This window comes from Antrostomus carolinensis, unplaced genomic scaffold (genome assembly GCF_000700745.2).
Source record: "Antrostomus carolinensis isolate BGI_N321 unplaced genomic scaffold, ASM70074v2 scaffold41458, whole genome shotgun sequence".
NCBI classification, from domain to species: Eukaryota; Metazoa; Chordata; class Aves; order Caprimulgiformes; family Caprimulgidae; genus Antrostomus; species Antrostomus carolinensis.
This window is the reverse complement of record NW_010333605.1, coordinates 5,012-32,925: the sequence shown is the minus strand read 5'-3', so window position 1 is coordinate 32,925 and position 27,914 is coordinate 5,012. Positions and strand designations below refer to the sequence as shown.

At 36.6% G+C, this 27,914-nt stretch overlaps 1 protein-coding gene across 1 annotated transcript; it reads right to left on the bottom strand.

Moving 5' to 3' along the window:
* LOC104529572 (extracellular sulfatase Sulf-2-like) lies at positions 1–27,263 on the bottom strand. The gene is made up of 5 exons (XM_010173911.1): positions 27,035–27,263; positions 21,105–21,344; positions 8,263–8,414; positions 4,609–4,778; positions 1–189 (listed from the first exon to the last, which is right to left on the bottom strand). Exons 1-5 carry the CDS (start codon positions 27,207–27,209, stop codon positions 18–20), a joined length of 909 nt encoding a protein of 302 aa, XP_010172213.1. The 5' UTR covers positions 27,210–27,263; the 3' UTR covers positions 1–17.
* Between the last annotated feature and the right edge of the window lie 651 nt (positions 27,264–27,914).

The following is a 27,914-nucleotide window of genomic DNA, read 5'->3' as shown; positions in this document are numbered from 1 at the left end:
CACCTGTTCAGCCAAAATCAAGTGACTACTAATCTTACCATCTCCATAGAGTCGTCCACAGACATGAGCGTTTGAAGGCGCTTTCTCTGTAGCATGTTAGTGAACTCCATGTGTATAGGTTTCATGGGACCTGTATATCTCATTATCCAGTGCTTGTCTGGGTTTGGAGCATAGTTATAACTGGGAGTGCTAAGGAACAGAGAGAAAACCAGAATGTTTTAGCAGTGTAGAAAAAATCCAAAGTAATGTATACCAATAATTTCTATTTGATCAACGCTATAGGACTTACTTGCTGAGGTTCACAAGAAAATACTAGATTTACATTGGAAAAGTCTTACAGTTTTATGTTCTATACAACAGATGGGAAACTGAAAACAACTCTGTGGGGAATAAAATCTATTAAAAGATTAAATACACATTGTTTTTGAAGTGTCTTCAGATTAACATGGATACATTTCAAGGCCAAGAGACTAGCCTCAGAAGTCTAACTCCACAAGTATGAAGCATGTACTATAAAGTTCCCACTCATATAAGTGCTTTGTTTTCACTCTGCCCATATTAGCACCAAATATTATGGCTTATGCAAGCTGTTTAACAGTAACTACAGAACTTGCTGAAAAGGTTCTACCATGTTCTTTAACAGCTCTTTTGAATTCAGCATGACTGGCTACTTGAATACTTTCACACTGATGTATCCAGAGGAGCACAGGCACCCTACCTGGTGGTATCACACTGCATGTGAGCTCATGGCAAGCAGAAGTGGATACATAGCCGGATTTTAAAGACCTGCCAAGAAAAGCAGGGGTGAGGGGAAATAGGACTGTATTTTGCAGACACTTTCCAGCCACCAACTCCTTTGTGAGCATCAGAAACTTTAACTAAAGTCCCTGCAAAATTCCAAGAGCTGCATTCAATGTCCTCCTGGAATCTCACAGCCCCTTCAAGTTCTCATGATCCTGTGACACCATTAAAGTGATGAGGAAAAATATCACTGATTGTCCATCATTTCATGTTGTTGGCAATTCGAGATTGCTTTTCTGTGCATAATTATATTGCTCTAGGTAAGCTGGATCTAAGCATTAAGATTTATTTTGGCATATCATTACCATGATGTTGACTCTCTGCATTACCAACTCACTAGAAAACTCACATTTGCAAGAAATAGTATTTTTACCTACTGTATCTATTCCTGAAAAGTTTGACATTACTTAAGATTGAGAACCACTTTTGTCAATTTCTTCATATCCTGGCTCAAACACATCACCTGCAGAGTCTAAAATATTAAAAAATTACTTTTCCTAAGTGATTTGTTGAGACTTCCTTTTTTCATTCAAAGCAATAAACTCAGTCTATGCAAATATGCAAGCCAAGAGGGTGACACAGTAAGAGAGAAAAAAAAAATAGTAGATATTCAGTTATTTTCTTCTTTACAATGCACAATTTCTTGAAAAATTCAGCTCCTATTTGGCAAATATCTGCTGTTGGTTTTGTGTATGCAACAGAGCAGCATTTACATAAACAGTAATAGAAGTTGAAACTTCTCAAAATACTGTGTATCTAATGTATCTTTGAATATGACAGGTAGCCTTAAGAGTTTTAATATAAATATGAAATTAATAATCTGACAGTGAAATATTTTATGCCGAAAGCTTCCATTAGATGCTATCTGAAAAATGTGTGTAGGTGGCAAATGGAGGCTTCTTCATATAGGGAGGAAAGGGCTGGTGTTTATTCTCTCTGTATTGTTAATAGACTCTTGAATTTCAGAATGTTATTGTGGCTGAAATAATGACATTGCTCCTTTGAAAATGCTGACAGTTATGGAAACTGTTGCTATGTGATGCCCAGAATGAATCAAAAATGCTTGGCAAACTCCTTTTCAGCTTACTTTGTGATTTCCTGGCTGATTTGAAACCTCCCGCTGTTTAATCCAACCAAAGCCTGTGATTTTCTTTGATTACTACAAATGTAACCCTCTAACACTTAACAGATTTGTACGTCTTATGGGAAAAATACATAAATATAACATTCCTAGAAGTTGGTTAAGATAACCTCTTCAAATGTACTCAGAAGATAAGTCCTAGTCTGATTACATTTGACCTTGGAAAAGATGGGTGTTAAAATGTACCCTCTATAGAAAGAACATTTCCAATCACTGCTAAACTGCCCAGATGTTGCACTCTGCAGCTATCAGTACAAGCAGGAAAAAAGGAAAACCAGGCACACAGCCTAGGGATTAGCGATGCGAATGCTGGTTCATGTGAATAATTTTCGAACAAGAAGATACTGCAGATGCACACAAAAAGCAGCTCTAGAGAACAAGATGGAGAGAGACTGCAGTATAGGGGGGCACGGTCATACCAGCCAGTCTATGTAATAATAGAAGCAAGAGAACAACAGCAGTTCATACCAGAGTTCCTGAGCAAAAAACTACTCTGATTGTCAGTCTGTGCTAAAGTCCATACCACTAACTTCTAGCTATTATCAGCAATGCTACACAGCACAGTATGTACGGCAACCAGCATAAGCATCACAGTCACACCTTCACTTTGCTTTGTGGATATACGTCAAGAATCTGCTTGCAGACTTTGTCAGCGCTGCCACAAGAAGAGGTACAGAGATGCCACATGGTGTATCACCTTCTGACTCTGGGACGAGGCAGAGACTTTGTTCAGGATATTGCTTACTGCTACAGGGCAATTCCTAAGAAGTGTTCTACCCGTGTCATGATCCTTCTCTACCACAGCCACAGAACAACAAAACAGCGAGAGCTGCCCACACCACTTTAGCACTGACAGATTTATCTGTCACTGAGGGATTCCCCGGAATGTGGGAACAAGGGAAAAGATGGAAAGTAGAGAACTAATTCATACATATAGTGAGGGTATGATGCACATTCTGCATTTTTACATTTAATCTTAAACCCAGGCCAATGAAAACCCTTACAGATTGTTATTATGTAGTGAAAAATTATGTAGAGTAAGATTGGCAGTTTCTTTGCACAAGATGTACAAAAACCCCTATTTTATGTTCATATCTAAAAGAGAAACATAGTTCCTTAATCTGCTAAGATAATTTGCTTCTTTACAAACAAAACTTGTTTCCACAAAGACACTTCCTCTATAACTGTAATCATTTTAAGAAAAGACACCTACAGTTAAAAATAGTTTTGTGTAACTACTTTATAATCAGGAAGATAAACCTAGTTTGTGTAAAAAATAAAATTTAAACTATGAGCAAAAGAAAAATAGATGGAGTTTATATTTTTCATTGCTGGCCTTCTTCAAATCCTTCTACTTTTTTATGTAAATAGCATAATTAAATTGCTACAGAATGTTGCTTGATAAATTATTATCATCTCTGAGATACGAATGCCTTCCAACAGAACTTCTAATAAGACTGAGGTCAATACTGGGTATAAGCTATGAGAAGTTGCTCATTTGGCATTTCTGTAATTTTCATTTCAAAGAAAATAAATGAGCGTAAGACGGCAAACAAACACGAAATACTGCATTGCTCTAGATCTAGGACACAGATTCGCTTTGGTAGCACAGCACAAAATAATGAAATATATAATTCTAAATCACACATTACCTAGACAACAGAACAAAGGAAGCTTTTCCCCTCAGACTCTATTTTAAATAAAGTGAAAAAGCTCAAATGGATTACACTGGACTTTCAACCAGCTCTAAGCAGCTTTGGCTACCAATTGATTATTATTTCCATCAGTTCCCAGTTCCTTCACAAATCCAAAATAAAACAGAAGTCTTCTATTTATTTATTCTCATAATAAATAAATAAATAAATAAGGCACATAGGAAGAAAGTTACAAATGTTTAACACCAATGAAGCCATGAAGCCAATAATTAGAAAAATATTGGAATGTTTTCAGTTATGCCAAAATGAGATTTGGGACAACCATTCATTTTATCAGCATGGGAGGAGATGCCTATAATGGAGCATTACAGAGCCATACCTGTAAAATGTCTCTGTTATAAAGAACAATCTCATCATGGAGCTTAAGAACAAGTTAACTCAGGAACTGGGTGATACTACTTTTGGGACTCGTTCAAGACATTGTACTGGGTCATGTACAGACATACCAGCTCATTCAGAAACAGCTCGTCTAATTTGGTGCTGCAGGCCTGTATTTTATTGCTTTCCACATAGGAAACAGGAGTAATAAGTATTGCACACTATGTGATTTGTGGTAACAGCCAAAAAAGAATATGGTTTATGCATAAGGACAGGGAAATAGGAGTTTCTTCCCCTGAACAGATGACAGCCCAAGAACCAGATTTTGATCCCCCTGCTCAAAACAGTGCTTTACTTTCCAAATAGGCTGTAACAGTGTCCAATGAACTCAATATGAGTTTTTCCATTTATCTCAGTGAGCTACAACTCTGAGTTCTAGATGCAGTGGCCATTCTCAAGATACTTGTACTAGTCTGAAGACGTTAAAAAAAAAAAATAATCTCGAAACTCTTCTTATATATTTGTGACAAACTTATGCCAAGAGTATTATAAAGCAAACACTGTTTCCCCCAGAGGTACCCAGGACTTCTGTACTCCTGAACCTGGAAATGAAAGTGTTTTATTTTTCCTTACATGTGTTGTGAGGCATTAGGAAAGAGATGTGAGTACTGAGGGGCTGAATCTTCAGGGCCGTGAGGAGCAGCATGGCTTATAACCATCAGTACAGGCCTGTGAGGATACATCTTCTTTGAGATTCTGAAGAAGGTAATACTGTCATTGGTAATCAGATCAGTTAGATAATCCTGCAAGTAGAAGTAAAAGTAGAATGAGAGACTCAAAAAATAATTTCAAGTTGGGGGTTGAGATGGAAAAGGGAGGTCTGAGGTATCATAAAAAAACAGGAAAAAAGAAGCTACTTCACTCAGAATGGGAGGAGGATGGAGTAAGTTACATATGTTGAAACTTCAGAAACTAAAACGAGATCATTCTTCACTTCCTAGAAATATGAAAAACATCAGCTTCCTCTCAGAAATGAATGACATTAAAGAAGATCAAATAGCAGTATTCCTTCCCAGGGTGTACAATTACATTATGAACGTCACAATACTAAATACAATGACCAGGTATTAATTTAAAAAAACCAGAAAATTACAGGACAATTTATATGCTTTTGGATGTTGGTATCTTCAAGGTGTTCAGTCCAACCTTACACCATAGAAATGCTGTGAAAATCCAAATGGCTTGATGCTTTCTTAACCTTCCTCTGAAGCAGAAGTCACTAAAGCTAGAAGATGCTTGGCTAATTGGACCAAAAATGTCATTCAGTGTTGCAGATCCAGTGACAATCTGATAGAGATATAGCACTATCAAATAAACTGCTGAGAATTTTGAAAACTTCTTTTGGAAGACATGGACTATCTTTCTGTTTTCCAAGAAATACCATTATCATTCTTCTGTTATCTGCTGGAACAGATTGAAGATGGATTGAAGACAGTATTTTTAATGACAAGCCATGTTCTCTCTTAGCCTGCATCACAGGAAATGCTGCCAATATAAATGCCCCTCAAACATGAATAGGATATAAAACTGCACGTTTTAAAACCAAAACGGTAACTGTCATGTCATAGCTGAATGTACAATCACACATAACATCTGCCTCTGGTCAACTGCACACGTACAAGGTGTGGTACATACTGGATTGCATCTCCTTTTAAATACAGCTTTCTGTCCGTGGCTCAGACACTCACTGCTCTTTAGCGCTGCCGATGTCCTTGATCTGAGAAGTCAGCTTATCGTTCATCGAAGGAAGACTTTTTCACTGACTGTATTTACTTTCCCCAAGTTATTTCCTGTGTATCCCAGAACAAGGCTGGCAAATTTTCAATTCATCATTTTACACACTGGTCCCAATATGAGGCATGTCTGTTATGAAACTGCCGTAATTCTGACTATTATGATATTTTCAGTCATGAAAACAGGTGTAAATAGGCATAATTCCATCAAAGTTAACTGAAGGACCTCCATTCACGAGCATATGCAGGGGAAGACAGAATGTACAGTAAGCCAGACCAAAGCAAAACTGACTTGTGAACATACTTCCAATACCTGAGACCATACTCATAGCTGAGAGAGAATACTAGAGCGCACTTAAAAATGCACTGACATCTATCTAAAATGTTCCTGGTTCTTTACGCTGGTTGGTCACTTTCTTGTAACTCATCTTTGATTTAGTCATTACAAGAGCATAGTTTTCAAACTTCAATTTGAAGAGAAAGTTTTTCACCTGGTCAAAGTAAAAATCATTCAAATTTAACATTGCAAAAACAGTGTTTACCAGACCAAAAGACCAAACAGAAACATTTCACTTAACTGAGATCTTTTTTTTTTTTAAAGCTCCAGATTGTAGAGGTGGTAGTAGACTGTGTGAATGCATAAAAAACCTAAAAATTCATCTTAAAAAGTTGACAGAAACTGAAAAAGGAAAATCAAAGTAGAACATATCCTGTTAGAAGATCTGAAAGAATGTGCAAAGATTTGATTTTCAGAGAATAAGTGCATAGCAGTCACTTTGAAGGACAGAATCATCTAGTTTTCCACTGGCACATAATTAACATCAGATATGTCAAGTAGATAGGGCTAAAAAAGAATCTGATTATATTGTTCATTGCTGAAAAATTATGTTTCCAGCAACAAAAAAGGCAGGAAATAAAAAGAAGTCTTGTATTTCAGCTTCTGTTTGTTCATTTGAACTCCAGTGTTAACATCAACAAGTGCCGTTGCTCTGCACACTATCATCTGTTTATTACCATAGCTGTGTATTATGCAAGAATATGAAGATTATGAAAACATTTATCTTTTCATCAGACTTTCTGTATTTATTTATTACCAAACTCAGTATAAAAAACTAAACCAAGTGAAAACCTAAACATTTTCAAGCATTGCATGCACAAAACAGAGCTGAGGATATTGGAACATTATGTTCCCTGTTGGCTCCTTGGTACAATGGGGAACAGTGCTCTATGAAATCATTTGCCTGACTTTGTTCCATGTAAGAAATATTTCCACCATAACCTTTTTGGTACATGGCTGTAAAGATTAGCTCTCTCATTTTTCACAGATCAGAAGGGAAATAAAAGACAAATAATTCTGTAAATCAGTTGCCCCTTCCCCTTAGCAGCTGGTGATAGAAAACAAAACCCTAGAAGCCTGTTAAGTTTTTATCTTTCAACACAAAGTAAATTTAATTAAAAATGGCCAATAGGGGAGAGGAAGGGGGAAATCACACAGGCATCAGACTTTTAAAGGAAAAACTGCCTGTGAACACATTGTTAATGAAACACAAATATAAAGGCAGGATTTGTGCTCAGTAAGAGAAAGTGAACCGACTCCCTGTTAAGCAAATACACCTTACAAATTAGTATCACTCCAGAGTGAGTCAACTTCATAAGTTATACACTACTTAAACTACAGCAGTTTATGGATAAATTTATTTATCATCATACTTCACAGATAATTCAGGCCATTTTAGGAATTCACAAAAGCTGGTTCCTTTGGAAAGGTAACACTTTTGGCTGAAATAAACATACTCCTGACTGCAAACAGGTACCTGAGCTGTAACGTGTGCTAGATGAGGAAAAAAAAAATCATACTGCATTTGACAATGATTATCAAGCATTTTAGTAATTCTGGCCAGGATATAACATCCTTGCAAGGACATTAGGAAACATATGTGCCTGCAACAATGCACGGAGATAGAAATGTAATGGTTAAAATTCTCCACTCATTCAGAATTATTGTAAGATATACCAAGATATTATGAATTCTCCATCATATTATAGCTGTGAAACCAGTTCCTTGAACTAACATAAAAAGATGGGTCTAGCTAGAGGGAACTGGATTCTTATCTAATTTAAGGTTGTGTAACTCCACTGGAGTCAGTTTTATACCAACATTAACAGATGACAGATTCATCACACAATAATGTACAGAGCACGGAAATAGTTATCACGCAGCATTTAAATCCATTTTCACATCTTCAGCTCATAATACTGCCTCCGGAGATGTTGTTTGTTTCCATTGCTGGTAACTGTTTTCAGTAACATGACCCTCCTGGAATGGAAGATAAGGAAAAGCCCCAACACAAAGCCTATTGGGTTGTAGTTGAGGTTACACCTAGCAGCTTTCAAGTACAAAAGGAATTCTTTCATTAGGCTGAAACCATAAAGCTCAGCTTTCTTGCAGTCACGTCCAAATGTTAAAAAAATAGAAATAAATCAAAGGACCTACCCTGGAGTAGTCATATCCATGCTTCTCCTTCACTCCATTTCTACAGAGTGTGTAGTTGTAAAATCGAGAGTTTTTAAGTAATCCAACCCATTCTTTCCAACCAGGAGGCACATAGGAGCCATTGTATTCATTAAGGTACTTTCCAAAGAAAGCTGGGGTAGAGAAAGCAGAAGCACAGTAAGAAGGCATAACAGAAACACTTCAAAGACACCATATTCAACCACATTCTTTCCTTTCTGTCTTTTCTGAGAGGAGCTTTGTTTTCGTCATTCCAACACATTTAATATGAGAGAAGTTCTGAGCTGTAAGTTTGCCTGTATTTCTTTATTTCAGAGCTCCATAATACAGATCTTTTGATTTACAATCTGACTACGTATAAGAGTAACTGGACCACAATTAGCATTATATTTTCTTTAGTGCCTGATACATTCAGAGCCAGAGGAACAAAACAGAACGCTTAAAATAGTACCAGTTGCCACATTATCTCATCCTACCCTGAATCATCCAATTTAGCTACATTTTTCATTTTGGTTACACCCACTTAAGCCATCTCCACCTAAGGAACTGGCAGAAGCAGTGAAGTCACTAATAGGAGGCTGGCCTGGAAGAAAAGATGATAAATGAGAACCATAAATATGATGAGATTTTAAACTTGCTGCACAGAAGAAATGAAGCAGCAGCCTGTTTGGCAGAACAAGTGCAGAATGAGCACAAGGAATCTTACAGAACACAGGGCAGGCATTTGAGCCCTCCTCCCAGAGGAGCTATGTATATGCTGGCCTTGCTCTATAAGCCACAAGCGTAAAGACACGAGTTATTTTCCGAGAAATGATTAAGGAAAATGAAAAAGTATTAGATTTCTATGAGAAGAAATCAAATTGTCTAAAGCAAATGATGTACCCAATGATGCTTTCACACTAGTCTAGTAAAAATTTAAATAATGTAAAGGAATATATTTTTCAGTATTAGTTTATATGTTATATCATGACTATGCAATTACAGGATAAATTATACTGGAAGACTCCATCTGTCTAGCTAGTTTTTTTTAAAGCTTAAAGGTAAAATTCTGCTCTTGGGTCTGCAATGAACAAAGTAAAATCTACTCCAGTGTAGGTCAAAATTACCACATTATTCAGGGACTGCATTTATATACTATATAGATTTTTTCAAATGATTTTGTTTTATTAACAACTTCTAATTTTTAAAGAATGAAAGGCAACTCACAGTGGTTATGGGTACTAACACAATACAGATGCACCTTTTTTCTTGTCTTAGTAACAAAGAATACAGGATTGAAACACTGACCACTGCCTCCAGTAGCAGGTATGCTGCAAGGCAGTCCAAAGCCTTTTGTCCCCCATTCAACATATTTTATTCAAACAGAGATATATTTGGCATTTCTGCTCGGGGGAACCAACCTTTGGCTGAGCCAGCTGAAGAACTCAGGAAAGAGGCATTCTGTAAAGAATTACTTCATTGTTATTCTGCAGAGGCATTAAAGGAAAGTCTGGCGGAAGTTCCTTCCAGCACCTTTTGCATACCCCCCATTGTACATTCAGGATGTCTTTATAATCTTTCATGGATGTCACAGTGCTTTAAATAATTTTCTCTGCTCTTTCCAATCTTCTATTTCACATTTGTTTTCTTTGCCCCCTCCTTCTCAGCCATTCAAAGGCTTGTTACTCAAAAATTTTTAAATGTCACTCCTCCGCTGTACAAAATTCTGGGTTACAATAAAGCTCTCTTGATGCTGGTGAAAAATTTTAGTTTGGATTGTAAACATTCTCTCTAACACAATTTTTCCCCTCATCAGATTTGTTCACCACCAGAGACAGCTGCTCACTAGAGTACACGTGCCTTTGGTACATTCAATTACAAACCGCTCCAAGATTTCATTAATAAACATTCACAAAGCTGCTGTTTGAGATGCTCAGCCACGTTCCTATATTCAGCCTATGAAATAATCACTAAAAAATATTCAAGTGGCTGTTTTTAATAAATGCATTAAGAATGTGTTTTGCCTTTGCTTTAAATACTACACAATGTAGTTTCTTCTAAGACTGCATAAAACAGGATATGCAAGAACTGAGTCCTTTGTACACTGTTACCACTTCCGCAGGGGTTCATAACCTTCTCAGGTTCCTTGCTCAGAGTCTCGCCCTTCGATGATAAACACCTGGAAAATTCTTTGGTATAGAGTGGAATTTTTACAAGAGGTTTTGGTTTTTTACACTCTTCCTGTTTTTTGTAAAAAAACTGCACAAAAAAGAATTTTCCCTGTGCTATCAAGACAAAGGTCTGCTTTGAACGTAACACAAGTGCAGATACATCAAGGCCACAGTTCATCGCTTAAAAAGCAGATCTAGCATATTGTCAACTGTAGTGTAAAAGCACAATCAAAAGAACTGACATCAAGACATCATTTACCACCACTGGAAATGTTCAAACTAGTTCTATCATCTGTCTGCATCATCTACTAAACTCTACAAGTCTGTTGGGTTTGTTTTTTTTTTTTTCCCCTTTTATAAAACTCTATTCTTTTCCTAATACCTCCCTAAAAATACTTAACACAATTAAAATGCGTCTACAAAGGATATTCACAAAACTTTGCACTAAATGAAAACTAAGATAATTCAGAATGCATCAATAAAATGATGCAGGGGATCTTTCATCCCTTTTTATTCCATACACACTGCCCAACATTGGGAGTAGGATATAAAAGACTTTTTTCAGTTCTCAAACCAGAAACAGGAACACAGGGGAAGTCAAGAGAGATTCGCCAGCGTAAAGCTGCCAGATCAGAATGAGACAGAATTTCAGTCTTTCATTCAATTGCCTTGATTTGGCAGCTCTGATTCTCACCATACTCCATCATCTGTTTAGGCACAGTTTTGTGAACTACTGGTCAGGATCACTTATCCATTCCACTAACAATCTGTTTAACAGGATGATCATAGCGTTTATGTTCATTTTAAATAAAGTAAGAAGGAACTCAAGAAAGGAATGTATGAGAGGAGTGCTGGTAATAACCTCCTGACACTGATATGTTGCATTCTGTTGGAAAGCAGTGAACAATAAAGTTCTTGCTATATGTAAAGCCAAGTCAGGCTCTGCACTAGAAAAATAGACTCCACGGAGCAACATTAGCCTGGCTTCAGGGGGACCTAATAACCTAAGGAGATTATTAAGACAAAGGCAGGCTCTTTTGGTGGTAGGACAGGAAAAAACCAGCATAGACAGAAACAAGTGAGGTTCAACGGGGATGTAAATAAAACCTTTTTCACAAAGAGAAGTGTCAAAGAGGGAAACAGATTGCTCAGACTGTGTAATTCCAGTCCTTTTTCCAGACTAGACTGGATAAAGCCCTCAGCAACACAGTCTGGGGCAGGCTTTGAGCAGGTGGTGGAAAAGAGACCTCTTGAGGTTCATTCCAACCTGAATTAGCCTATGATCCTGTGATGGACTAGGTGACTTATGAGGCCCATCTTCAGTTGAATATACATGATTCCAGGATTTAAGAATTCAGAAATATATTTGTAAATATTCATGCTCTCATAATAAATCCTGAAGCTGAGAAAAAGTAAATTTCAGCCTTTTGTTACTCCTGGACAGTAAGCTCAGTATTTATACCACACATCCCTCCTTGGAGTCTTCCCTTCATATCCTTTATGCTACTTAGCTGTATCCACCTACTAGCACCCCATTAAATTGCACTTACCACCATGACTGTCAAGTTAAAGTCATGTTTTAAGCTATTAACCCTGTGCATTTAAACACCAATGTTGTGCGTTAAGACCCTTAAAGATGTATTTAAAGTACTGTTTTTCTTATATATTTCAACAGACAACTTTCCAGGTATTAGCTTGGGTTTTGAGCTGCAAGTCTTAGTTACTCACAGGGATTTGTTTACCCTTCTAAAAGCTTTTACTTCTGTATCTGATAACAGTTTTCCCTAGCTCAGAATTGAACAATTGGCTACATTTGAGCAATCCCTTCGTTTTGGACTGGGGGAAGGGGAGGGCATTTCTGATCTTATTTCTGCTGTTTATCTAGCAAAAATTACTTTCAGTACTTTTTGTCCTCTTAAGAGACAATCAGAGGAAAGCAGATGAGAAAGCACTCTCAGCATGGCTAAGTACACATGCAACGAGCAGTAAGCCCAAAGGTCAAGTCAGCTTTGCGCTCACATCATGGCCAAATATACTCTTGAACTGACAATGTGCAATGGAATAAACTCAGTGAAATTAATGGATTTACAGCAGAAGTATGGGGGTTCTGAGATAAAATCCTGTAATTCAGTATTAAATTTTGTTCCATGGGAAAGATTTTTCAAGAGACATCAGTTCTCATAATGTATCAAAATAACTGACCAGATTTTCCGAAAATCAGTAACTCCTAAGTGCTGAAGACACCTGACCAAAATGGTCCCAGTTGGCACCTTTAGTGACAACAGGAAATATAACACTACTGCAAAGATTAGAAGATATGGCAGTAGTATTAATACCTCAGTAAGTGCAGTAAATCTAATGGGTTGCATAAAACATACCATGAGTTCCTAAATGTTAGAGTATTTTTAAGGAGGAAAAGAGGGGCTTAAGACCACATTTTGTTCTCACATCCCTTTAGTTCCATCAGTTTCAGGATGCTGAGGAAGACGGGACTTTGAGTATTTTTTTTGCTATTTCTTTTCTTTTGTATGCCTGCAACAGTCCTTGAAATGATTAATTCACTGAAGTACTTAACCAGTTAAACTAAGGAGAGAAGTACAGGTGTATAAATACACAAATTTTAGTCTATTGCACATTATGGCCCAAATATTCTCTAACCCATAGTATGTACACTGAAAGCACAGAATTTTCTTAAAGATCACATGCTCCATCCATCATCACAGGGACATAAAAAGAGTAGTACCAAAAGCGAGAGCCTTTACACTTACAGTTTTTTCTCTATAACTGGAATAAAAATTATCATTACAATGCATGAAACATAATAGTTGTAAAAACCATGTTGTACAGTGACTGGTAACCACTGCAGTTAGAGTAGCCTACAGGCTTTCTTGTTATGCCAGGGGACTAGTCTGATATCTAGCAGGACAAAGGCAATGCAGAGTAATCTTTATGACACCTTTGTTCCTCTTCCTGAATTTGCACTGCACATTCCTCAGTCGTGGCCAAGGATCAGTGCCAAGATCTATTTAATGAATCAGGGGAATTGGCTGAAGGGGAGCAGATGAAGCCAAATAAAACAAAAGGGCTTAAACCAAATATTTTGAAATGGTCAACAAGGAATCAAATTGAAGAATGCTGATGGTGAGCCAAGTCCTCCTTGTCTTTCTCAGGTAAGCAAATTCCCAATAGAATTGGGGCCAAAGCCTCCTTTCACTAATGCCTACAGCACAGCTTGCAAAAGTTTAAACACAACTAGAATTGTAAGGCATAAATATATTTCTGACCATCCCTCTCACACACACCCTCTGAAAGGTAAAGGAAAAAAAATCTAGAAATGGCAATCTTCATATCATCAGTCTTTACTACAATTCAGGACAAGATGTCTTAGTGTATCACAACAGCATCGTTTTTGGCAGCTCAAGAGAAAGCAGGAGCGCTGGCTGGCCATGTGGTTTAGAGCACTGCTCTACAACACAGCTCACTATCACTTCTCAGTCTGCTCATATTCCTTGTTGACCAACCCTGACCATTCAGATTGTCCACAAAATGTTTCCCAACATCAAAACCACCACAACGAGACATTTTATTAAAAATTTACCATGGGTATCACTCCCCCCTTTTATGTATCATGGTCACAGAAGAATCTTAACCTTTAGATTTATCCTCCTCTCACCACATGCAACATTTCCTCCTCCACATATAAAAACCAAAAACCTCCCCAACAGTGCATTGTCAGACCTTTTTTAATAACAAACAGTCTAAGCAAAAGCTTATCTAGCTTAACGCTAAATCTTTACTAAAATACCAAAGTCTGCACCATGCTTTTTGGGCTAACTTCAAAAGAATTTCATTTACAGCCATTTTGTCTATAGGACTTGAAGAAAACCCAATTGCTAAGTTTCAGGGAGCCACTGAGATATACTGTGTAAGAAGAAATATTTGCTGTATTTTAATAAAGTTGATTTTTTTCCACCTAGAAATAAACTTGGAAGAACACTGCTAAAAGCATCAGTTCATAAATAAAAACAATAAAGTCTTACTGAATCTAATTAGGAGAAAAGTCCAACCCTCGTTCAATATAACCACAAAATTCCTTTCAACAAGATATTCACTGAAAGAGAAGAAATCTAGGTTCTGCAGTAGTTTATTGTCTGTCCATTTAACTTTTACTTTTGAGAAAAAAAAAACCATCTTTTTTTTTTTCTTTTTGTTTAAATAACCAGTCACCTCTTAAGTCCTGAAATACAACCATCTCAAAAACACAGAGTCCTCCCACACATAACGTATACACAAGGATGGGAAGTGCTATTATAGCTAACTTGGAAGATGAGACAAAGGTCTCAGGGCAGTACTCATGCTACTAAAACATACAAAAAGACATGAGGATGTTCCGATTCAAAGAAACTGTAATTAAATTTCCAGAAACTGGAATTAAAATCCGTCTGCTAAGTTTATACTGTAGGCACTGGCAAGCCTTTGAAATCATCACTGTTCTCCTAAGCATTTTATTAAAAGATGGTATACAGCTTAATATTGTATCTTTGAACTTCCCTATCACTAAGCTTTTCCAGTGCCCACTAAATTGTGTATTGCTGCTGTACAGGGCAAGTATATAACCGTGTGGGGTGCACAGAACACTCACACCCTTGGGTCTATAGGAATAACAATTTAGGAAAACTGTATTCAGTAAATTAGATTACTAAACTAAATTTTATGATTTTTAAAGACTTCTACAAAAAAAAACAGCATTCTAGAAAAGCAAAGAAAAAAATGCAAGAAAATACCACAAGGACTTAAACTGCTAGCTGGATAAAACAAAAGGTCTTAAACTGGAGTGAGAAGGGGGGAACCTCTCTTCATTTCTGGCTGATAAGATACCCAACACTGAACACAAATGGCACTGAAAGATGAAAAACTTAATAAGCCAATAGGTTCTTTTACTTTGTAAGTACTGTCATCCTAAAATATCTAAACTAACAAAGGTTTTAAAAATATTTTCATAATGAGTAAATATTCTGTTTAGCTTTTAGCTGTTTTGAATGCTATGAAATGATAATCCTATTTCAGAAGAAATATCAAGTTATGAATTACCTCTTGCTTGAAACGATAAGTCAGTATGACAATGCCATTACACTTTAAATGCTAGAATTGGCATCCTATCAGAAGAGTATATTATAGTGGGGGGAAAGAAAAATATGAGGTGTTTTTCACAATCTACAACATTTTATGTTGAAAACAGACAGATTTAGGGGAAGAAATAAGAGAGCATAAGAAGGAAACAAAATATGACTGGAAATAAGGGAGCCACAGATATTGGCTTATTTCTGTAGTTGTGGATGCTTTCATTTCAGACTCCTGGGAAAGTTTTATTGGATTGCAGGCTATCTTGTGGATTTTACTCAGTGAGTTATTCACAGCAGTGTATATATTCCTCTCTTCAGGACAGTTAAAATGTGCATTAAATAATGTAAAGATACATGCAGAAGACGAGTGATGAAACAGTAGCTGTATAGATAAATTCACTTCTACAACCTCTGCATAATCCTTAGGAAACTACAGCTCTACTTAATGTGTTCTCATTTTAAATTATCATATATTATAATATGTTTAAAGTGAAATTACTGATGCTTAGAACTCAATTCATAGAAACAGAAGGAAAAGATACATGCATGTTTGACTTGAAACCAACATACAATATAGAACTGAAGTTAGAGCTGGGAGAAAAAAAAAAGTCTTTAACACATATGAGGCAGGAAATCCAGAACTGTCTTTTGTTTGAAAATGTCATTCCTCAGAATATTTGCAGGATATTCCAGCTCAATAATTCACTGCCATGTACCAAGCCTGCCAGAAGTAGTAACATGGACAGAGTCAGTGGCTTTGGGCTATACATCAGAACTCTTCCAGTACAGATCCTTGGTTTCCTTTTGCAATAATAGCTATCATGATACAGCCACTATGTTGAATCTTTCTTTCACACCATTTTCAAGTCTAATGGTCTCAAACCATTTAACAGATATAATTTGACAGACCTTGCTATGATAATATTTCTATATAGAGAGGAAAAGATCTAAGGAAACTAATTTACCTTCAAGATAAATAATTCAGAAACCCGATAGTCAGTTTTGAAAAGTCACCTAGGTGTGTTAGAGGTGAATATCATAACACTTCAGCTCCTAATCATGCAAATCACTTCTAAAAATCAAGTTTTACTCTTGAATCACTTGGTTATTATTTTTAAAAATGACATTCAGTTCTTCGTCAGCTGCAAAAGCTATCTGTCCTGCATATAGGATGTTACTCTGACTTGGATAAGTCGTTTTCTCTTTATGCATGTAACACGACAGAGAAGTACAGCACGGCATAGTGACTAGGGCACTGGAGTGTGACTCAAAACTGGCATCTCTTCTTAATGTTGCCCTTCACCTGCATATGACCTTGTAGAAAGTACTTGACTATTCTGTCTCTACTTCTGTCTACCCTTTGACTCTTTAGGTCAACAATTATTTCATACCAAGTAATTATACACAAAGATCAACTTCAGTTAAGTTTTTAAGTATTTCTATTGCTAAAAAAATAGCAACCAGCAATTACTGTGGATACCAAATTCTACAGCAGGGAACTGATAATCTGAGAAATTTCCTCCTGGCATGTATCTAGATACTAAAATGTAGTCACATGTTTTTCAGGTTCATTCCTCCTTTAATAAACATTTAGCAATAGCCTTTCTCCTCTTTTTTATAATGTAATGTTGAAATCACTTTAAAATGTCAAAGGCTCAGACAGTGAAGTGGAAAAATAATTATTTGAATGCAGTCAGCCACTGTATCTTCTTTTTCTAATATTAATAGGAAGAAATGGAAGATTGTCACTGAATTTTAATGAATTCATTAGTTAATTATTGTAAAGCCCCATGAAAGTGCCAAGAATGATTATTACTTTTACTCCCACAAAATTTTTTATAATGGTAGAGACAGACCTCCCACAATGACTTTTCTCTAGGTTCAAAACGCATGACTAGTGCAAAATGGCATTTATTAATTCTTTGCATAATTCAGGTATGGACTTATCAGACATATTACCATACAAGTAGCAGCTTTTTCCTTTATTAATAGGTTCATTTAACTGAACAGAGTTAGCTGTACTATAGGGTACTGCTCAACAGGAACGAGGATGGTAAGTTAGCCAAAATGTGTACTGCATTTGCTGCATACTGAGCCACATTAAGCCCTAACATAAATTAACGGAACTCTCTCAGAAGATTCACTGAAGCAAAAGTGTCCGTCTGCCAGGCTGAATTTGGCCCACCATCCCTAATTCTGTTGAATTTAATAAGATAAACATGTCTTTTCATTTCCTGACTGCAGATAAGGCTGACAAAATATTCTGGAACCAGTCACCAATTTTAAGACCTAATCATTCAGCCAGCCAGGCAAATGGAAGAGGGAAGCTTTTCTCATTAAGTAATGTCTAAGGGAAAGTTTAAATCTGTATTCCAATAAAACACCTTGGTATTTGTTGCTGCAGGACCCAAACATGCAACAATGCATTGTGCATTTTAAAAGCTGTCTCAAAGAAAGAGATGTGTATGTTCACAGAAAACAGAACCTTCTTCTGTAAATGTTTACACAGGAATATTTGGCAGAGAATTTCCCTGACATTCAGAAATGTTTGTCACAGGATCTCTTTGTTTCTTTTCCATTCTAATAATCTCCTCCTCCAAGCTGAAGTACTAGCATCCTCTATTTTAAGTTAATGATGATTCAGATGTTGCTTACACTAACTTTTCTAAAGATTAATTCATCAATTGACTTGGTTTGTTTATGTAAATTGTCCTTCTTGCCTAATTTCCCACAATATGTAATAGGACAATGATGTAAGAAGCTCTTCAAAATCAGACTGATTTTTTAATGTACTGAGATTGTGAACTTCTTGTCTACACGGCAGCGGCTGTGTAAAGAGAACATAACCCTTCAGTTGCTTTTCATGATACTGGCATTTTTTAGATTGGCAGACAGGTTAATGCAGAGGAAGACATACCTGTAACACCTACTGCCTCAATGGCTTCCATTGTGGAAGAAAAACCCATCCTTTGCATTTGTCATATTTATCTTAATTGATCCACGTAAAGTGACAGTGAGCCCTATGCATGATGATCAAAATCCTGACTGTTGAAGGCAAAGACAGAACTTCCCTTGAGCTCAGTTTTTTCCTTTCATCTCCATTCTGCCAAGTCTGGTGCTTAACAAAGTTAGTCAAATTTTTTAAAGTGCAAAGTTGAAAAATAGAAAACTGACAACCAAGGTTGAAACTGAGAAACAATTATAGGAAAGACACACCTTTTCCACCTTCTTTCATGTTTTTTTACTTGCAGCTTGTGCAAGAGACACCTGCACCACACTGCTCCCTCCTGCCCACGTACCACCGGCACATTTCCCAAAGGTGTCAGCAGCAGCACGGGTCTGTACAGATCCAAACCACAAATGCCACCACCACAGGGAAAATACTGCAACACAGAAAGGACGGTCCCCAGCAGAATCATCTTTTGCAACAGAACAAAACACAGGGAGTTCACAATGAATAGAGAAGAGGGCAAACAGATGTGAAACGAGTGGCAAAAAAGAAAAACAAAAGGAAGGTTAAGCGGAGTAGGAGAGTACAATCTCTTCCTTCAAGTTTAAACAAAAGAGAAAAGAGAAGTGAAAAACATAGGGAGAAGGCCTGGCTTATGAAGTAGGAAAAAATCCAAACTCTCCTCCAAAATAATAGCTTTCTCACTCCAAGGTTGTGAACTTAAATATAAAAGCAAGCCTCAGAAAGCTTTATTCCTCATGGTCTCTTTTTCTTCTCCTTCTCAAAAAAAAAAAAAAAAAAAAAAAAAGGTATCAAGAAGCTAAACTGTGTTTTTGCAGAGAAAACCAGTACTACCATAGAGCTCAAAAATAATAAAAACTCCCTACAAATGAACTCCTGTGCTTTCCAGGTCTTCCTTTGTTCACTGCACTCATGTTCAAGGAGGACTCCCCATTTCATAGAAACTGTATTCATAACCTCCAAAATACTCTCCTTAGCAGGTTACTTTTGAAACTTGAGAAACTGAGTGAACAAAGTTCTAAAATACAATTTCCTGCTGTTTCTGAAACAGGTAAATCTGATCAGATCTTCGGAAGAAAAAAAGTTAACAGAATACCTTTTTACAGCTAATACACAGTGCATAACTCAAGACTTTAACTGGAGATCAGAAATTAACACTAGCCTCCAATAATGGCAATTCCCATTTAAATTTGTATAATAACATATCATATTTAACTACATGAATGAGGATCTCATTTATACCTGAAGATCACTTTGTACTTGTAAAAGTACTATTTCTCATGTGTTGTGGACACACTATGTGTGTTCCAATAAATTTAGTTTGCAAATTAAGAGAGGTAGACTGAAAATGTAATACAGATTCACTAAGATTTGGGTCTAAATTTAAATACTAAGTTAATGTAAAAATATGACATATGAATAGCAGGATACTTGCAATAGCTGTGCAAGTTAGTAGAAATTGCAGGTGCTCACAATATAGTCACTAAATATAAAAATTATTAAAATAGACAAACATCAGTAAACACAAAACAAATAACCTATGAAGAATAAAACATTAACCCTGGTGTAGTATTCATACGATCATTGGTAGTGGTGCCAGGAACAATAAATGGAGGGAAACAGCAACCAATTAATAAAGTATGTGTACTTCCCCTAATTTATTTCTTTCTAGATTAATTCGGGTCTTTCTTTTAGCAAAACAAAACAAGGAAATTACCTATTCATTGTAAGATGAAGACTTTGCTGCAATGACATGTAAAATTCGCGTGAATAGTTAAAAAGAAAATAATGGTCTTGTTACAATTATTATTCAAGATTTATCCTAGTTTCTGGAAACCTCACTTACTATAAATTCAAAGCACAAATGTATGCTATCAATAACAACTATACTACAATACTACAGTGTATATATCCTATAAATAACACAAACAGAACCAGGTTTATGTCTGTTTCTCATCACTAAAAAATGCATTAGCAAGAAATGTAACAAGACCACTGTAACAGGGCAAGGACCTAAATCTCATGTCTGGAGAATGCAAGAAGGAAATAGATGCGAAACACATGCTACATATTTTCTGAAATCCTTTCTACAGGAACTTTGTTCCTAAGGAACACTGCATGCAGAGGATCATTTATTTTGATCTTGCTGATTACTCCTCAGTCGTTACTTATCCTAAACATCTTTCTGGGAATGGATTGTCTTGAGAAACTAATCCAGATGACAGCTCTGCCCCAAAGCACAGAAAGAGCAGTGCCTTCAAACTACTAATTCCTATCCACAGCATCTTTCTTGTCTGTTCTATGTACTTCAGGTAATTGCAGGGCATATTCTACATGTGCTATGCCTTTGGTTCAAGCATGCACACTATTTTACTCTTCCCAGCCTCTGAACAAAGTCTTTTTTTAAAATTTATTTTTATTTCCTCAAGTAAAAGTACAAGGAAGCTACATGCATGACTGAAGCTCTGGCATTCTGCACTGCTGCAACCCATTATGAGAACAAATTAAAATATTATATACGTTAGCCTGTGTACTAATAAGTCTAAGGAAGCTTTCAGATGGAACCAGTCTTGATCTTACCTGTCCTGTACCCCGTGTTGTTGAGGTACACTGCAAAGGTACGTATTTCGTGCTGAGCCTGCCAGGATGGAGAAGAACAGTTCTCATTGTTAGTGTAAGTGTTGTGGTTGTGGACGTACTTCCCCGTTAGAATAGAGGAGCGAGATGGACAGCACATGGGTGTTGTCACAAAGGCATTGATGAAATGAGCACCTCCGTGTTCCATGATCCGCCTTGTTTTATTCATCACTTGCATAGAACCTGGAAGAAGAAAACCATCTCAGAATTATTGTTTTGTTTCAGTCACAAGAGCTAACTAAGAGCTCATGTGTTGTATCAGAGACCAGTATGAAGCACAGGTAGTGAGAGCACTGTAATCTCATAGGGAGCCCAAATCCAAAGAGATTATTCTCTCCCCTCTAGCAAAGTTCTCCCATTGTTTAAGAAGGACCAAATACTGAAGTTGTAATTTAAGATTTGACTCAAGCCTTTTGAGATAAATCAGAATGCTTTTCTATTTTTTCTCTCTCTCTAACCTCAGGATTTACCACTGTAACCATCTGCACCACCTGTGCAGCCTTTCTGGAGCTGCTAGAACTGTTCCAGTAGCTGAAGGCAAGAACCAGCATGAATTAGGCTGAGACAATGTGGCCAGACAGTGAAATTCACTTTGTGCAGCAACTCTGACCAAAGTTTACATACTCCTCAAGCATTATTTAATCCTTGGTTTCAGAAGATACCTGATGCACTGCCTTTTGTGCCAACCTTCTGCAAAAGGCTGAGGGATGTAATCACAGAACCATTAAGGCTGGAAAGGACAGCTGGAGATTATTTAGACCCAATACCCCTGCTCAAGCAGGGTCTGCTAGAGTTGTTCCCTAGATAGAATGTTCTTTTCCCTAATATGAGGTATTAGCAGGTATTGATTTCTGGAACTTTCACTGAACCAAAGACAAAGTAAAGCCCTCAAAATAATTTCCATAACCAGCTCACTGAGTTCTATCTATCTACTTGATCCATTTTGATAACAGTGTTACCTAAAACTCTTTAAATTTTTTTAGGCTTGGTTCTGTAGCATCAGATGGATAAAACCATGTAGTTTCTATCATCTAAGAACAAACAGGCAAGTTTAATTGGCAGGGACTTGGATGAATTGGGATAATGGGAGTAAAAGTCTTTTTGCCAACTATTTCAAAAGCCACACTACTGCCAAATGTCTGTTCTTTGTTCAAAGCCTTGTCTTTACCATAGATATCCACCTAGCTAAACCTGGATCCATATCAGTGTTCTTCCTATATGCAGGAACACTAAGGATGAGAAGAAAAAAGACATTTATTTTCCCCTCATCTATCAGTGCCTGATAGTTAAAACTGCAGCAGAATGAGTTGCAGTTGATCTAAGAAGAACTTCTATTTTCCAAAGCACTTGTAATGGTACCTGTCATCAGCATGACCTTGCAAAGGAGAGTAAACCTTTCCATCACCAACGCTCCCTTCTTGTTATGAGCAGGGAAAGCCAATAAACAACACGAAGATGAAGGTATGGGTTCATGGTGGAGTCGGGTTGGTACTAACTTACCCAAGTTTGAGTTGGATTAATAATTCAGCTTTAATCAATGCATCCTGCAACCATCTGGCACAAACTGTATGCTGTATGTTGTTTCTGTCAATAATGGGTTTACGTTTCTTCTAAGCTCTTTAGGCAGGGATTTCATTATGAAATTGCAACAGTAAGTCGATTTGATACAGGGCACAATGATACAACCAGGAGTCAAAACCTAGAGGGAAAATGGCCATAAGCCACATACGAAATTTGACTCTCTGGTACCATGAAGGATGGTTAATTGCTACTGTAGGTCATTTCACCTAAAAATTGCCCTGGTTTTCTTGAGATCAATTTGTTGGAATTAATAAAAAAAAAATAAAAATTAAAATCTGTTTGCACATTTCTCAGGTCAGAGCACATCTCTGTCACATCATTTTGTGAGAACCACCAAGGCAGGTTATTATACTCCCCCTTTAGAACTCACTAAACTTCACATATCAAAAAGACGTTTGTGAAGAGAGCAAGATTTTTTCGTTTCCATAACTGTGAGATAAGTGTTAGTGCTCAAAGGCACCAACAACACAGCTAACAATTATAACAGTCAATTATACATTATGTGAGCCTGTAAACTGCGGATGTTTCCTCTGCGTTGTCTTATGAGCTAGCCCAAGCATAAACAGGCAGACTGAAAGAATGCTTTGTCATGTCAATATTAAAATACAATTTAACAACCCCTTTAAATGACAGAGGCATCTGTGCATAAATAACAGTACATGTTAAGACTCCCCTTGGGGACAGTAACCTCCTTTAATAAAACTGCTGTAATGACAAGGCCTTATGTATCAACAGTCTTTAATACAAAAACTTATGATCTAATCTGCTTTCCCAGCTTGAGAACTAATACAGAGTGACAGATCAGTGGAAGGTAAAGATCCAGCGTACTCTTCTGCACAATCTTAAATAGGCCAGCTTTAAATATTTTAAACAGAATTAAATCAGCCAACCAAAACTTATTTTCTTCAGCTTGCCTCCAACACATGAGAATTGTGAGAAAAAGCAGAAATTGATCTTTCTGTGGCAGAAGACTACTTATGTGTTAATCAGCAACTGGAACCTCACCAAATCACCTTTTGAGCTGGAAAACCTTCTGGGGTTTCATCAGTGGATGTACCAAGGAAAGTCATGCTTTGAAGTGTCAGTATTTAATTCAGAAAATGTTCTGTTACCAGTCTAAAACCACTGATAATAAATAAAAATGATTTAATAGTTAAATTTGAAATTTATAAGCTATTTTAAAAAACAACCATTGGACTACTGTGAAAATATGAAAGTTTAATCAATTTGATGGATTCAAGCTGCTCACTGAACGAAGTGAAGCAAAACCGAGGTTGAAATTCCACTTGAAATTTGTGTGGTATCCGTAACTTTGCTTAGTGTGTCTTCACAGTTCACTTTAGGGATAAGGCTGACATTTGGACTAATATTAATGGAGAATATATACCAGTTGTTTGTGAAATAATACTGACTTTCTCATTAGCTGTGTTTTGGTGTCAGAGGTCATAATTTACACGAGTTCTAGGGAGTTCCAGCTGTTGGAAAAATGGTATTAAGTCCCAAGAGACTTAGTCTACTCTGAAGCACAATTTAAGAAGTGGTATCCATATGCAGATAAGTTGACTGAACCCCAGAATGTTAATTAACTGTCCCCTAAAGTGTTCTATGTTTGTCCTATTTGAACTTCATTAGACACCCTTTTCCAATCTCCATTTCATTTTTTTTTCCTCTCCATATTTAATTTTAACCAAGCTCTAAGGTCCTAATCTCCACGTATGAAAACTAAGAAAAACTACCTGCCATGCTCCTTTGGTAGTTTTTCAGAGGAAGATGTAGGAACATACAAATCAGCTCTTGCTCAGATTTCTCTACCATGGTTGAAATATCTTCTAAATAATCAGATCTTTCTCCAACTATGAGATAATGAAATAAGCTGGTTTGTTAAACCACAGCGATATGGTAGGCAAACCTAATTAAACTGGAGATGCTGAGTCCATCACACAGGGGACATCAGCATTATACTAACTTGGACTTAAATGGCTCTAAGGGGGGGAAAAAGTCTTCATTTCTAATTAATTCTTTCTCCTTGTCAGTATATTCCTCTTCTTTATATTCTGCTTGTCTGCCTTTTGATTAGACAGTCAGCTGAGTGTGTATGTTTCAGTAGTTCTTGGTGTTCTCATTTGTCTTCTCCCATTTGTATCTATTACAATTTACAGTCGTTCTCCTTTGACCTGGAGATTCTGCATCCTTTTCATCAGTCCCTCATCAGTCTTTTCCGTTTTCAATACAAGGCTGAGGTTTGGAAAAGAAAAGAAAAGAAAAGAAAAGAAAAGAAAAGAAAAGAAAAGAAAAGAAAAGAAAAGAAAAGACGAGAAAAGAGAGAAAAGAAAAGACGAGGAAAGAAAAGAAAAGATGAGAAAAGAAAAGATAAGAAAAGAAAAGAAAAGAAAAGAAAAGAAAAGAAAAGAAAAGAAAAAGATGCACTTCTTTCCTGAAAGAAGGACATTCTCTTTCTGGTAAACTCTACATGCCAGTGGTACCTAGTTAAACCTATCTTAAATTAAATAAAGGAAAGGCTCTTAAGAGCACTTGAGACTGTGTTGTCTTCCCTTTTGCCTCAAAAGTAGCCACAAAAGAACAATGAAAGCTACAACACCCATCAGTTACAGAATATTCTTAGAAACAGATGAAATCTCACTTATGCACAGCTTTCTCTGATACACTTTCAGAGCTTCCAAGTTTTCCCTAGCTTTTATTTGTAATCCACATCTTGTTTTCACCTTTCTTAAATGCATTAACCACAAGCCCTACAAATAGCAATTTTGATTAACTTGGACACCTCACCAGACAATAGACAAGAATAAAAATTAATTCAAACAAACACTGGGTCTCACCAAGCCATTAGTGGCCGATGGCGAGTATCAAATCTCAGCTTCATCAAATGGATTTTCCTTAGTTAGATCCTAATTTGTGTGGACACATGCCCATTATGCTTGAAATTGGAAAGCATCAGATTATCGGAGAAGAGAAATATACTGCCCAAAGGACTTAAGACAGTGGTCTTAAGACTTAAGACAATTGCATCAGAAACAAGCAGGCTAGCATAAAATAGAAGATGATAAATTTTTTAGGACCACCTTCTGAGCCTGCAAGATAATGTACTTAGTTCTTTTGGATATACATTATTGAAAGGGCTTTATTTGTGATCCAAATAACCATTGAAAAAAAAAAATGACAACAACAAATCTTCAGATCCTACTAATTTGAATTACATTTGTATCTGGTGGGGTTACTACCATAGCAGCCTTTCTCATCACCTTTGAGAAGAATGTGACACCTATGATACTGCAGACATGCAGTAATACTGATAAAAAGGAAGCAACTCTAAGAATACTGCAGCGTTGTTATGATTAACTTCTCAACTAGGTAAGTAAGTGTATAAGCAATACAAGTTGATTAATTTCACTATTGTGTTCTGTGAGGTCTGTTTTCCAACTTTTCCCATCCATACTAGAAATTTGATGCAGTAACTGTCAAAAAACCCCACCAGACCGCACATATGCAAGCTCTTGTTTTTCAGATGATCTGGGCTTTATACTCACTTAAAAGCATATTTCTAACGCAAAATTATTAATGTAAAGTGGTTTGTGTTAATTACTTCTAACTATAGACAACATCTGGTAAATATAAGCTTGTCCAGGTAACAGAACAAAACCCAGACTCTGTCAGTTAATTCATTATTCCAAATCATTAGGCACAGTATGTATTTAATCTTCATCTCCTTTCTTCAGCAATTAACATAGGGTTGAATAATACAGTAGAACCTCTTCATACTAAGAGATTTTGGTCAGTAATTAATTACACATCTAAATGGACAATACCAAAGCCAGTATGACTATGTTAGGTAACATTTAAGTAATTAAAATTAAAATTGTATATGTAATGAATGTCTGTAATTACACCAAAAAAAGTTGGGTAATTACATGGTGCAATAATCAGTTATGAATTTAAACCTACTGCTTTGGCATGTAGCTTCCCAGGTTATACTTGCAATTGCCAGAAGCACAGTTTAGGTGTCTAGATAAAGACAGATAGGCAGGAATCTCATATTTCCAAAGAAACAGGAAGTCTGACATTTTAAGCTGAGACTAACTTTCACTGTCCTTGAATTGCATGCAGATGGAAAGTATTTTCTACATAAAGGTAGATTTAAAAACTTTTTCCACTTATTCTTCCTATTATTTTTCACACTAAAAAAGACAGTAATTATTTTGAACGCAAGAATCTAGCTTCAAGGAAAAGCAGTGCCATACTGGTTAGTTAAAATTCTCTTTATGTTGGGCTCTTACCAAGTTCTACATCCTGATCATCAGTAAGAACAAGGATGATGTTTGGGCGGATGTTTCTACGGTCTCTTTGAAATCTTCCCTTCAGACGCTGATTTAACAGGAAAGCAGGACTTCCATCCAACAGTGATAAAACAGTCATCATGAATAATCCAAGGACAATACTATGCTGTGCCATATTGTGCTGATTTAGTGTTCTCTCTGAACAAGGTAGGTTAATGGCTTCTATTTCTTTTTTGTTTGCAGGTCTCCTATAAGGGAGAGGGAAACAAGTATTTATTTATACCTTGACCCTCCTGCCCCCAAAGGAACAGCAAGGTGCTCTCCAAAGAAGTAAAAGCAATATACTTGAAATAATCTAACTACTAAGAAAAAAACCCAAAAAACAATCAAACAAACCAAAGCAACTGAATGTTTTCTAGTGCTGGAAGTAGAAACTTGAAAAATTTGTAGTTCATAAGCCATTACAAACGTAGGCAATTAAATTTCACTCTATGCTTAAATCTGGCAGGAAGTTCAGGGATTAAGCAAGGTATCAAACTCTTGCTTTGATACATATAAAAAGCAAATCTTCTTCCTTAAGATTCGGGGATGTTTTGAGATGACATTTTTGTTTATTGCATCAAAAATGCAGATGTTGAAGAAAAAAAACCCACATCTATCCATATTTTTAAATAGGACTGCGATAAAATTTACTAAATTAACAACACATTTGCAAATTCATACAGGATCCTCAGACAGAAGGCTTGTTGTAAAGCAATTTATCTTACAAATTTCATTAGAAAGCAGAGCTGCCCACATCTTGGAACTATGGAATGATACTGTTTGAAGTCTACTACAGCTTTGATGTTAGAGTGATATCCCTTCAGCAATTCTGTTGATT